General features: G+C 36.7%; 1 protein-coding gene across 3 annotated transcripts in view; it reads right to left on the bottom strand.

Annotated features, from left to right (window-relative positions):
- sema5a (sema domain, seven thrombospondin repeats (type 1 and type 1-like), transmembrane domain (TM) and short cytoplasmic domain, (semaphorin) 5A) overlaps positions 1-13,885 on the bottom strand; it is a 136,981-nt gene that overhangs the window by 45,599 nt on the left and 77,497 nt on the right. For all 3 annotated transcript variants that reach the window (XR_014604504.1, XM_084102954.1, XM_084102953.1), the window contains exons 6-10: positions 12,422-12,520; positions 9,411-9,624; positions 6,664-6,949; positions 6,116-6,251; positions 2,771-2,975 (exon numbers count right to left, since the gene is read on the bottom strand). Coding sequence is in view for 2 of the 3 variants with exons in the window: in XM_084102954.1 (XP_083959080.1) it covers positions 2,771-2,975; positions 6,116-6,251; positions 6,664-6,949; positions 9,411-9,624; positions 12,422-12,520 (940 nt within the window). In the remaining variant the exon portion in view is untranslated. The remainder of the gene's footprint in view (positions 1-2,770; positions 2,976-6,115; positions 6,252-6,663; positions 6,950-9,410; positions 9,625-12,421; positions 12,521-13,885) is intronic.

The following is a 13,885-nucleotide window of genomic DNA, read 5'->3' as shown; positions in this document are numbered from 1 at the left end:
TAACTGAAATAAAATCATGCCAATCTCTAGGTATGGTGAAGGCTATGTGATGATGTGGGGCTATTTTAATTCCAAAGGCCAAGGGAACTTTATCAGAATGCATAGTATCCTAAAAAAAAAAAAAAAAAAATACTTAAAAATAAAAATCTGCCTGCCTCTATGGGAATTTAACATAGGGGTGTACTCACTTATGCACCATGTATTTTAAGGAAGAACATTTATTTTTTTACGATACATTATTCATTCACAAAGAAAATTGGTGTCCTTAAAGGTTGGATTTTTCCTAATTTTTTAAATTAAGGCATTAAGTTCAATTTCCAAAATATGATTTTTTATTCCTCCTTTTAGTCAACTTTAGCATGGGTGTATTCACTTATGCATTGCACTGTATATATATATATATATATATATATATATATATATATATATATATATATATATATATAGCATTAAATAGACATAAAAAAATCAAATAAAGCTGAAATAAAACAAAATACAAATACAACATGAAAAACTTAACTTATATGAAAATTAGAAATGTTGCTTTGACAACTAACTGATATAAATAAGGTTAAGTTGAAGTTGTACTAATGTTATACTATGTGCTAATATGTATAAATATAGATTAAAGCTGAATAGAAATATTTAAAAAAGACTAAACTAATAAAGTGACAAAAGCACATTCCAAAATGATAGTCATTATTGACTGAAAATCTAATCAACCTTAGGTGTGTTCAAGAGAGAAGTAGCGATGTTTGTCATTTGTTAGCAATTTGTCATTGAATCGTTCTTTTGAACGTTCACAAACGTTTTTGAGTTCTAGACGACTTGGAATATGTGGCATGTAAGGAGCCCCTAAAAAGCGACATGGTGATCGAAAAAAATATGAGATAGGACTTTTTTTATTATAATATAATAATATAATAATATAATATAATATAATATAATATAATATAATATAATATAATATAATATAATATAATATAATACAATATAATATAATATAATATAATATAATATTATATGTTCCCCTGAGAAACTTTGCGTTCCCTCGCAAAATGTTTGCTGTTAAACATTAAATGGCCATTAAATATTTCCTTTTTTTTTGTTCCACAAAGGAATAAAGTCATACAGGTTTGAAATGAAATGACATTTTGGCAATGACATTTTTTGGGGTGAATGTTTTCTTTTCTTTCTTTTTTTCTAATACCATTCCTTTATTCCTTCATTGTCAGAGTAGACAGACAATGTGAATGCTGTTGAATCAGCATGAGGCTTTGACTCCTGCCAATATTCGAAAACAGTTGGTGTATTCCAGAAATAAAATCAAAGTCGCGCTGCTTGCCCAATTACCAAACAGCTTTTAAACCCTGACTGTCCTGTGCGTTTATGTTGTACAATTTAACAAGTGTGTCCTTCCCTTTAACAAGTGTTTATTTTACACAGTTCTTTAACAACAAGTGTCTCCCAGTAATTTCATTTCTGTTGACAGGTAACTAGCTGTTCAGTGTTTTTCAGCAGCTTGCACAGGCCAGAGCAGACATGCTTGGAGCTTTCCAGGCTCTGGTGTGCATCTGGATAGCAAATGACCGCTTACAGAACATTTTTTCCTTATGTAAGTACATGCTGCCTTTGATGTTTCATCACTGCTATGTGTCGAATGCCTTTATTCAGCCTGGTGACCAACTGTTGCTTGCTTCAAAGACCATTGATTCAAGTGGACCGGCAATTATTAGAGTCAGTTTTCCCCTATGACTTCCTTATGGCAATGCAGAAGTCTTCACTCGACAAAGTTTTTATGGTAAAAGTAACATTCTAATAAGCTGGGTTTAATGAGAAGTCGGCCACCTGGGATTTTCTGACTACTTTCTTATTACAAGCTTTAATGTTCATTTCAGATTTTTATTCTTGGCTTAGATCTGTTCTTTTAACTATCCACTATTCATATTCTTATTTGTGAATGGAATAACAGACTTATCTATATGTTTTCAAACGTTTGTGGTTGGTAAGATTTTTAAAATGGTTTTGAAAGTCCCTTACGCTGATCAACACTGCAAATTTCAGCGGCCATTCTATATATATATACTGTATACATATATAGACACACACACAGGTGTATATACTGATATATATATATGTGTGTGTGTCTATATATATACATATACACACACATATATATATATACATGTATAAATATATGCGTGTAAAAGTATATACACGCATGCACGCACGCACGCACGCACGCACACACACACATAATAATGTATATACACACATATATGTAAACAAAAACTTTTATGTTTGATAATCATGATTATCTATATATATATATATATATATATAGCTGAAATTTTTGTAGCCATTATATATATATATATATTATGGCTACTGAAATTTCAGCTTTGCCATCATCACTTCCTCACAATTGTGACTTTATTTTTTAACATTACCTTAAAAGTTATCTCTTTTATTTTTGAATTTGCGGGAAACAAGCTTCTATACTAATTGAATCACTCAGAAAATAACTCTCCCATGTTTGCAAAACATTTATTCCAAATTTGTTCCTATTAGCCACAACTAATGGACTGCATTAGCAATTCTGCAGCAAGTAGCATACTATTAGTAGAGCATCTTATGCTGCAACTCCATTAACCTTCATCAGTAAGGTATATCTAATGCGGTCCTTATTTTAGACTATATTACATTTATATGTAAATACTACTTACAGACCTACTCTTTCTTTCAATGCAGACATGATTTGGTACTATACCTGTTGCTAGGTAGATGATGTGGTAGAGCATGTCTTTGCCCTGCACTACATCCACGGCCACATGGGAGAAGCGCACATTGTCCTCCATAAAGTACGGCACAGGAACGACAGGCTGCACCACTTCATGCATCAGAATGAACTTCTGGGCGTCCTGCAAATTCCTCTCCGTTAAGTTCACATAGGAGCCGTAATCTATAGTGCCACACTGAGAAAGAACCAGAGAGATACAAACAGGGAGATACCGATGATGAGAAAAAATAGGATTAACAGTCTGCTGGGAAATACGAATTCACAAAATTCACTTGAAGCTGTTGATCTGAAGAACCCAAATAACAAGCACAGATTGCAGTTGCTTGTTGTATGAAATCATGATAATTTCATATAGGAAAGGATTTAGAAAAGTGCAGTTGTTTCCCCTAAATTACTGTTCCACCCTGAATAAGATATTTTTTGAAGAAACAAATTAGCTGGCCTCACAAAACCTGCACTCTCTCCCGGATCACATATAATCAACATCAATCAGCTGGAGATCAACGCAGACGTAATTCTACTCAAATGGGGTGCATGTTGGTCTTTCAGGAACAGAATATACAGCAAGCTATTTTCCATCAACGCTGGAAGCCATAAATCTGAAGCTCGTAAATCTGGCCTCAACAACATAGACAAATGCTTGATGAAGATGTCACAGCAAGCTAGATGAAGTGGAACTCCTGTAGATCATGAATCCTTGTGGTTCAAAGGGGAAAAGAATAAAGTAAAATACTTTTTTCTTCCTACGTGGACTTCAAAAACTTAATTATCATGTCACAGATATCGGCTTCAATAAGCTAGACGAGAAAGTCTGATTCAGCTGATCCAAAAAAGAAGTCCATGCTGATCAGACAGTTTTTAAATGGTTTAGATATGGTAGTCAAGTCATTTTAATGGGGTCATTACAAGGCCCACATAGAATCTGCACCCAATTCCACAGAAAGCTCTGAAGACTTGAGGAAATTTGAACACGTCATTCAGAGCATCTGGCCCATTGTGTGTTTGTTATTAGAGGTGAAGCATGTAATCATACAGGTTTCCAAACAATTTACAGTGTTTAAATTCATTCCGGAGAATTTCACCCAAATTCAGCATAGGAGACGTAAATAAAAAGTCTCCATCTGGGCCTGGTCATGGATCTCACGCTGATTTAAAACACATTTAACTGTCCTAGATTAACCCTCTAACTAATCAAGCAATTACCCGCAATTTAAGGTTAATACTTCAGACGTGGATACATTCCTCCATGCTGATCAATTTAAGGTTAATACTTCAGACGTGGATACATTCCTCCATGCTGATCACTGACCATGACTTTAGATTTCTGAAGAGAGTCTTAAAACTAAATGCACTTCAGTCTCAGTCATGGTGAAGTTGGCAATACTCCACATGAGATGAATACAGGCTTTATTAATTCTTACCGTTGCAATTGTTCTGCCAAAAATGTTATAAGCTGGCAACTTTATTAATAAATCCTTGAGCATTACAAAGACATGGAAATGGAGGCAAACGAATGACTGTTAGAGAGACTTGAGGAACCGTGACACGAACTGTCTCCTCTTCGCTATCATCGATAACATCAGATTCGGCTGTTTGTGGGCTTTGGATAATTGGACTGTTCGGAATAAATAAAAATTCACCTCACATTTATTTTTTTTACTTTCTGAGAATAATCAGGTGAAAACACGAGGCAATAAAACCCAAAACATCAGTCACCACCTCGTTTTAATTGGGCGCGCATAGGTGGTATTTGAGGTGAGAAAGTAAATTATTCTTTTGGTTGTTTACTGCTGCAGTGTTGCCAACAGAGAGAGACCTGGCACTCTTCACAAATATACTTCTATTTGGCAGTAGAGAAACAAATCCCACATTTTTTATTAGTATTAACCTAGAATGAAATGTAGGTAGTTTTTAAAATATAAAGCATCCACCCAAAATATTATGAGAAGTCCTCAATTGTACTAAACAATTAAAATCATACGCCATAATTTAACATAATCTGTTAAAGCCATATTTAACACATGTAAAATCACCTTTTTTAAATCATGTAAAAAAAATAATATTATGAACTAATTTTAATGACCAAAAATGTAATATTAAGCCAATTTGAAAATCACAAACCAGCATTTGGTCCCAAGCTAAACTACTGGTCACAAGTTTGGGGTTGGTAAGATTTTTTGTAATGTTTTTGAAAGAAGTCTCTTATGCTCACCAAGGCTACAAAATTATCAAAAAATATTTTTGTGGAATATTAGTACAATTTAAAACAACTGTGTTAACGTAATTTATTCCTGTGATTTCAAAGCTGTATTTTCAGCATCATCACTCCAGTCTTCAGCGTCACATGATTCTTCAGAAATCATTCTAATATGCTGATTTGCTGCTCAAGAAACATTTCTTATCATTATCAATGTTGAAAACAGTTGTGTTGCTTAATATTTTTGTGAAAACTGATAAAAAATCAGCCTAAAATTGTCTTTAGATAAAGGCTCAACAAAACCGAAACAACCACACAACAACAATTTAAGATAAAAATCACATTAAACCCGCACCACTCTTATAAAAAAAAACCCCTATAAAATTAATCTTAAGATCCTATTTAAAATAACAATGGCAGCTGGAATAAAGGTCTTCTTAAACTTGGCCTTTTTCACCAAAGGTACTTTATACCATCTACCAGATGGAAGTACCTGAAATGAACAATGCAAGGGATCGGAAGAATCTGTCACAATAATGGAGGCTTTCCTTTTTACTGCCACAGTGTAAAGATTGCACAGAGGTACTTGTTTCTCACCAACAGTTTTACCAGCCATGTTTATAATCCTTAAGAGTCAGCTTTTGCATTTAACAGAAATTGTTAAACCAGGATACAATGTTAAAAGTGAGCACAGATTCAATGAGTGATTTATACACAACTATCAGCATTTCCTTTTCAATATTAAAACTCCTAAATTAAGCCTAGATGTTGGTAAACCTTTTTAAAAACACTGTCTAAATGCTTATCAAATGTAAACTGGGAGTTTTTTTAATTTAATAGAACAAATAATCATGTTTACTATTAGGTAAAAATCACACAAATCAAGCTTCCTAATTTTGTTAACAGGGTTGAACTAATCTAATTAATAGAAAATAAAACTCTTTGATGAGGATGATAATCAACATTCTCTGAAGGTTAAGCACCTTCTTTCATTGACCATTTGAGAGTTTCAGGCCCTATTCTGTACCCTGTTTGTGGAAAGTGCCACTTAACTTTTAAAGCAGATGGAGCGAATACATACTGCCCGTAAAAGTGGCTGTCATTTGCTGGATGCTTACCTGGAAGTCAGGGTTGGGATTGGGGTAAGGCAGCCAAGCGGAGCGTGAGTTCTCCTGGTACTTGAAAGGCCCACTGAACACTTGGGTAATAGCGCTTAAATTGAAGGCGCACACTGCTGATGCGGCAATGCTGTTGCTGAGAACAGAGTCAGAAGTTGGCAGTCAGCACACAAACACACACACACAATTATATGCAACACTTTTTCCACAGACAATCATTAAAGCATAGTGGATCATATTGTGAAAAATGGATCTGTCCACGGCTGACTGTGATACAGATCTCACACTACCAGAGAGATAACAGCAGGTAAGCAAAAAATGAAAGAAAAAATAGCAAATAGTTAAAATCATAGTGACCCCTTTTACCTCACACACACACGCACGCACACACACAGGCAATTATTAACCTTTTGCTGACAATGCACATCACAAAATTGAAGTCCTGCTGAAAATAATGGGTCATAAGCTGACTTCTGTGGTTTGAAACCTTTGAACATAACAACAGATATCTTAAAACATGTGTTGTGATCAAACAGTGCTTTACTCACACATTAGTGGTGAAAATCCCATAGAGGAGCTCAAGCTCGGGCAGGAAAAAGGTTCCCTGCAGTTCATTGTAGTTGAACGGAATCTCGCCCGGCCTTGAGCAATTCAGCCTGGCCTTCATAAAGGTGGTCCAGGTGTCCTCCAGCAGGAAACGGCCCCCGATGTCGTTCTTGCAGACGCGGGCGGCGCGAGAGAACACCGTCCTGCCGCAGTCATGCTCCACAGCGTTCTCACGGAAGAAGAAGTAGGTGAAGTTGCCGATGTCATAAGAGGAAACGAAGTTGGGCTCTGACGGGGGACAGGATGACAGTGATTAATAACGGATTGCACATGGAGCAGAACCGCTGGCCCATCGAGATGCGTTTATTAATCTTATGCTTAGGTAATGGACAAACTCATTTGTCATGGGAGAAGAGAAAGGTTACGGTGAGAAACGATCAAAGCGTGCTCACTCGTTTAATTATCGTTCCCCATTCAAAACACATGAAAGCACAAGCTTCTCAAAAGCAAAAAGAGCAACTGTCATGGCCAACTTTGTAAGAATCAAAGTGAGTAGGTGGTGGTGATTGACAGGGAATTCATTTTCTTTTGTGGTGAGAAGCTTAGCACATTTGCACAACATGAAGGAGGAAAAAATCAATTGGAAAAAAGTCATTTTTAACCTCATCAGCTCAGGCAATTTTTTTTCAATTTGGACGTTGATGAAAAGGTTTTGAGAAAAGAACAAGCTCTACAGTAAAAAAGTCCACAAAATATGAAGATTTCTCAAACTGTGTTTTTTGTCCATACAATGGAAGTCAATGGTGACTAAAACTGTTTTGTACGGTGGCCGAGAGAGCTCAACGCGCTGCAACTGAAGAAAACACATGCAAACAGAAAAACACCTGCAAATTAAGACAACATCTTCATCAGTTTCACAACACATGTGTGCTCCAAATACTCACAACACAACCAAATACAGAAACGCGCTGCAAAAGTTCACAACACAAACAAATACAGAAATGCGCTGCAAAAGTTCACAACACAAACAAATACAGAAACGCGCAGCAAATAGGACAGAACACAACGGAAATGTTTCCGGGGAACCCAATAAGTGACGGACCCGGCTGGGACGTGCTTACAGCTGTCTACTTTTATTATTATTAATTTTTTTTTGCAAAACATACAGAGATGACACGTTTATGACATACAACTTTGTATACAATATACAAAATGTATTTACAATATGTTCAATGTCATAAGAATACTAAAAAGAACAATGAGCTGAAGACTAAAATAAATAAATAAATAAAAAAAGAGAGAAAAAGAACATGAGGGAAAGACATTAATCTATACATCAGTTACATTGTACACATTTTGTCATGTTATGTTAAAATAAGTTTCATAAGAAATGTTAGAATGCAGCTATAGGTCCAAATATGAGACGGTAAGTTTTAAAGTTGAGACACTCACACACAGATATAACGCATATTTTAAAAACTGTGTTGTATAAAATGTATATTTATTTGCAACAGTTATGTTAATAGCAATAATACTATATTTCTGGTAAGAACAGCTATTCAGCTGATGGACACGCGCTGCGTTGTCACGGGAACATCCCAGGTGAAAATAATGAGGAAATTACGTTGTCTTTCGTTGCTCCCTTCATCAACATAATGGCACACAAGTGCCCCGCTCCCTCCAAAGTGCCCAATTCAAGGGCTCTGCCGTCTGCCCTTTTAAGAGAGTAGGGCATAGGTAAAGCTCACGAGCAATAAGCACGTCCCAGCCGTCCGTCCGTCACTTATTGGGTTCCCCGGAAACATTTCCGTTGTGTTCTGTCTTATTTGCAGCGCGTTTCTATATTTGGTTGTGTTGTGAACTTTTGCAGAGCGTTTCTGTATTTGGTTGTGTTGTGAGTATTTGGAGCACACATGTGTTGTGAAACTGATGAAGATGTTTTCTTAATTTGCAGGTGTTTTTTCTATTTGCATGTGTTTTCTTCAGTTGCAGCGCGTTGAGCTCTCTCGGCCACCGTAGTTTTGTTACCAATACTCTTTAAAATATCTTCTTTTGTGTTCCACAGGTTTGGAATCAAATGAGGGTGAGAAAATGATTCACCCAAATTTTTGCCGCAAAAGCAAATATTCCTGCACAAAAAAGTGTTTTTCAACTGGTTTTGCTCCAGAAGCCGGAAGGACATCAGCCGTTGACTAAAAACACTAAAATTGAATTAATTTTTGTGTAGTGTTCATGGGATTTGAGGATGATGGCATGTTGCACAACTCATTCCTGACGGCATAAGCCTAATTTATCTAGCTCAAATGACTGATGAAGTTACTGAAAGAACTGAATTACTGTCGAGCTTGATTTGAAATGAAAGAACCAGGGTTCTTAAAAAAAGATGTGGTACTTAAAGCAACAGCTCACTCCAAATTAATAATAATAAAAAAACCTGTCATCATTTACTCCCCCTATATCATTACATCTTTTTTCCATACTATTAAAGTGTAATTCTGCCTAAATCTCCATTTGTGTTACAATAAGAAAGCCGTACAGGTTTGAAACTACATGAGGGTGAGTAAATGATGACAGAACTTTCATTTTTAAGTGAACTATCCCTTTAGAGAAGCAAATTTTCATGAAATTCCATTTTCCCAAAACCTTTAACCACAATTAGTCACTTGATTGCTATTGTTTTTTTTCTTGTAATGTCAATTACAATTACATAATTCAATGAAACATTTTTCATCCAATAGCTCAGGCCTACCATTGAGCCATTTAGAGTTGTATTGAGCAGTACGCAGAGGAGGGAGTCCACCCAGGCTGCGGTAAATTGCCGGGTCTCTGCCAGAAAAGTCCATAGCAGTGGCGGCATAGAGCTCCCCGCTGGAAGTGATGAGGGCGGTGGAATTATGCAGAGGATTATAGGGGCACCGTGCCATTCCACTGATTTGGTCATGAACCTCGGTCAGGTTAGTCAGCTGTGCAGAGAAACAAAGAGATTGAATTCAGAAAGACTGCAATTCTTATACCTGAAATGCTAGTAAATATAGAATAAAAATCTAGCCAGACCTATAATTATATTTCCCACAGTATTAGTTTGTTTGAGCAGAGAAAATATGTCCAAACGTTTGTATGGCGTAAATCTCGAAGATGTTCTAATTTTGTATATGCGAGGAGCTGATGTGGCAGTGAAAATGATTTCACCGTTCGAATCATCTATTACTGTGGAAACGCTCGGCCTACTTCCAGACGTGTCATGTGCTGTTTTGTGAGACGGCAATAATGTTTATCTCATTACTTGGTTGTCATGCCTAGTGGCGACTGCAATGGCTAAATGCTAATCGTTCGCAACACACCCGTTCTGTCCTTATGTGCAGTACGGCAAAGTCTTGATTCTTGCTTAGCGTGACATTTAGCCAGCAAAGGGAAGCTACCATGACAGGGAGGTAATTTCCATTTGTATACAATAAGCACAAGGGATATGCCACCACAGGAAGTGGGTTTGACTTTTCGTGCTGGTCCATGTTTTTTTTAAACCGATTTCTGTCCCTTCATGCAGGCTAACGGAGACACCCAGAAAGTCACTCCACCTAAACCACTAGAGAAGCCATTAGCGAAACACATCGGTTTAAAGCAGTGGTTTTCAACTGGACTCAACCTCAAAGAAGGCTTTAAATCGATTTTCTAAAAAGCCAAAACAACTACAAAACAAGACCTTTTTTATTTTAATTCACTGTTTTTTGTCTTCCTATAGCTCAAACTGTATAGCATGGCGCTAGCAACACCAAGGTCATGGGTTCAATTCCTAGGTAAAGCAAGAACTGATAAAATGTGTACCTGGAATGGAACGTAAGTAGCTTTGGATAAAAGTGTCTGCAAAATGCATAAATGTAAATGTAAATGTCTTTGAAAAACCAGGATTGCCGCTTCTTGGAAAACCTTGATATATATACGAGGAAGCCTCATTTTAATACTGTAATTTCTCAAAATTTTAAAACATCATGGGCACTTTTTATAATGAATATACATTTTTGCAAGTTCTAAAAAATTCAGTAAATCATGTTAGACTTGAAAAATCATAGGGCCTTGGAATAGCGTTGTGGACAATGGGGGGGCCTTGAAGTCAAAAACACTGATTTAAAGGACTGCTTCTGTTTTTCACAAGGGAAAGAATTTGAGCAGTCAGTTTGGTTACTTTGAAAGCAGGCAAATGCTGTTCATCAAAAACATTTTTTTAAATGTGTACAGTAATGCTATTAAAACCATTTAGCATCAAAAACACATTTGAAAAATCCAATTAAAGCGTCTGTTATAATGACGCTCCTACCTACATGCATCTGGTATCTGTTACCAGAAAAATGACAAGTGAATGGTTTTGGGATTGAGCAATGCATCTAAAGCTGCAGTGAATTTATCTATGCAGCTCGAAATGTCATGTCTTCAGTGACTTGCTTATTTTTGTAGCAGGAAATCTGACATACTGCATTGTGCATGGTCTGTCCTGAAGGCGGATTAGATCCTGTGTGGCCTCTCTTGAATGCTTTTATCTTACATGCAGCTGACGGCCGCAACACTTGCCCTGTGTAATCAATGTAAAGAGGGATTATCCTTGATGTTGGCTCGAAGAAAACCTCCGCGAATGGCTGGAAGTGTCTCGGCTTCCTTCAGGACCCCCGAGCCCATTTAGCTGGCAATAAAGTCAGGCAAATTTGCATGTTTGGCAAGGCGAGGCAGTCTTTTTGAAGCGCCGGTGCCAGGGAGATACTTTCTGCCCGAGCCAATGCCTGAACGGATGCGCCTTTTCTTGGGCGCGAAGAAAGATGAAAGGCGTTTATTGATGGAACACCTTCTGACAAATGACATTCGGAAGCCTTCGTAGATATGGACACGCTACCTATAATGCACATTAATGGAGAGGGTTGAAAGACTCCTCTTCAAGACACCGGCAGCTGTGTTTTGCGCTATACACCGAGCGGCACTACAGTCTCGATAGCCGCTTGTTTAAAGATGCAGCTTCACTGGCGGCGTTACAAGGACACGATGGAGACTTTTCACTCGTGCCTTCCTGGCTGCGCTAAGTCCTTTCCTGCTGGCACGAGGTACTCATGATGGTAAATCCCTGGGGTGATTTAGCTTTGAGTCAATAATTCCCGCCATCCTTCAAAGAGCCACCGAGGAGATGATTGCCATCGTACGCGAATCGACTGTCATCATCATTATCAGGTTTGAGGAAAGGATAGACAAATAATCGAGTCATTCAAATTCAGGGGTTCGAGCACGAGAGACTTACATGCATGAATGAAAACTAGGAGATGTGAGGAGGAATAATGGGGGATGTCAGTAAATGTGCTTGGCGGAGATGCTTATCTTTCAATCAGCTGCATTGAGTGGCACTTACAGCAACTATTCTGCAACCCATGCGTTGGATTTTTTTTTATCAAAGATAAAGTGCAAATGCTTGCACGATACCTGCATAACAAGTGTGAACTTTCCACAAAGGACACAGGACTACAAGTTCCCACCTTATCAGAAAAACAGGCCTTATTTGTTGTTTTTGTCAAGATCTCAAGAAAGCTTCTATTGAGATGAAGCATGAAGAAAACTCTGAAATAAACCACAGGCTTTGGTTGAAATACCACATGCTATGCTACACTGCCCACGCGGCGATGAAAATGTCAAAAGAGGTCAATGGGGGAGAGAAAGCTGGGACAAAGTATGTGTAATAGGTCAGGAAGCCTCTGCATAATTTTGAATGCATTGTTGCATTTACATTACCGTGCGATTGGTGCAAATAGGAGTGAACGCATTTGTTCCGCAAGTAAACAGCCTGTCACCGTTGACGAGCAGAACACGGATGTAATTCTGGCACTCCTCCTGTGAAAAGACATAAGGGAAGATATGTTTAGGCGTTTTAGTGTCTCATCTAATTAACACCACAAATACAAAATTTTGCAAGAAAGAAATAAATAAATACAAATTTACACCAAGTCAACTCATCATAACACACTACAAATAGAAATCCCGCCTTTCTTTTAAAAGAGCTAATCAGCTTTTTGACAGAGTTTGTTTATTCTAAAGCTTTTTGGATCATTCTGAAAAATACAGATTTTAAGCATTAATTAATTGCTAATTGAGTTGTTTCAAATTGACCTTGATGACTATTAGCATCACAAATGCAAAATTTTGCCAAAAAATATTTATATTGATTTAATATAATATTTTATATTATATTTATATTTATATGAGTGAAATTATTGAATGAAGCAAAAAATATAAGACCATTATTCTGCATTATTTCAAAATGTAATCTTGACAAATATTTTGAATATTTCTGTCTTTCTCCACTGAAATAAGTAGAAGCAACACTACCATTGTTTAATATTATAACCATTTAAAATATATGCGTTTCTATTTTAATAAATGTAACAAATTAATTTATTACTGTGACAGCAAAGGTGAATTTTCAGCATCATTACTCCAGTCTCCAGTGTCACATGACCCTTCAGAAATCATTGTAATATGCTGATTTGCTGCTCAAGAAACATTTCTTATTATCAATGTTGAAAAAACAAAAGGAAATCCCGCACACTTCAAAGAAACAGAATTTATTTCAAATAGAAATCGTTGTCAACAATTTAAATGTGTTTACTTGTACTTTTGACCAATTTATTGCATACTTGTTGAATAAAAGTATTAAAGGTGCAATGTGTGATATTTCTGAGGATCTATTGACAGAAATGCAATATAAGATCCATAACTATGTTTTCAGTGGTGTATAAAGACCTTACTTAATGAACCGTTATGTTTTTATTACCTTAGAATGAGTCATTTATATCTACATAACCGCGGGCACCCCCTTCTATGAAGGTCGACATATCGTGACGTCATGTTTTTACCATATCCGACAGCGAACAAACAGCACTACAGAGCGCGTTTCGTCACTAACTTGAATGAGAAGCAGCAGAAAAAGACGCAGCAGATTACTCAGGTTGTCCCTGACTCTGCAAACGTGGAGAAAAACATGCTGTCTGAATGACGCCTCGGACATTGTAACGTTAGCTATTTCCCCTTACCTAGCTGCTTTGATGCTCTTATCCATAGCTCTTATCTTATACTAACTAGCATGGAAACAGGCTATGGTAAAGTCAGTGAATAACAACATGTGCAATAACATGTGGTTTTACTGAATAATTAAGTAAATATAATTTAATATAAAATATAATATAAAGAAACCTCATT

The sequence above is a fragment of the Abramis brama genome, assembly GCF_963993115.1.
Source record: "Abramis brama genome assembly, chromosome: 24".
In the NCBI taxonomy this organism is placed as follows: domain Eukaryota; kingdom Metazoa; phylum Chordata; class Actinopteri; order Cypriniformes; family Leuciscidae; genus Abramis; species Abramis brama.
Note: the sequence above shows the minus strand (reverse complement) of the source record. Positions and strands in the feature narration are given on the sequence as shown.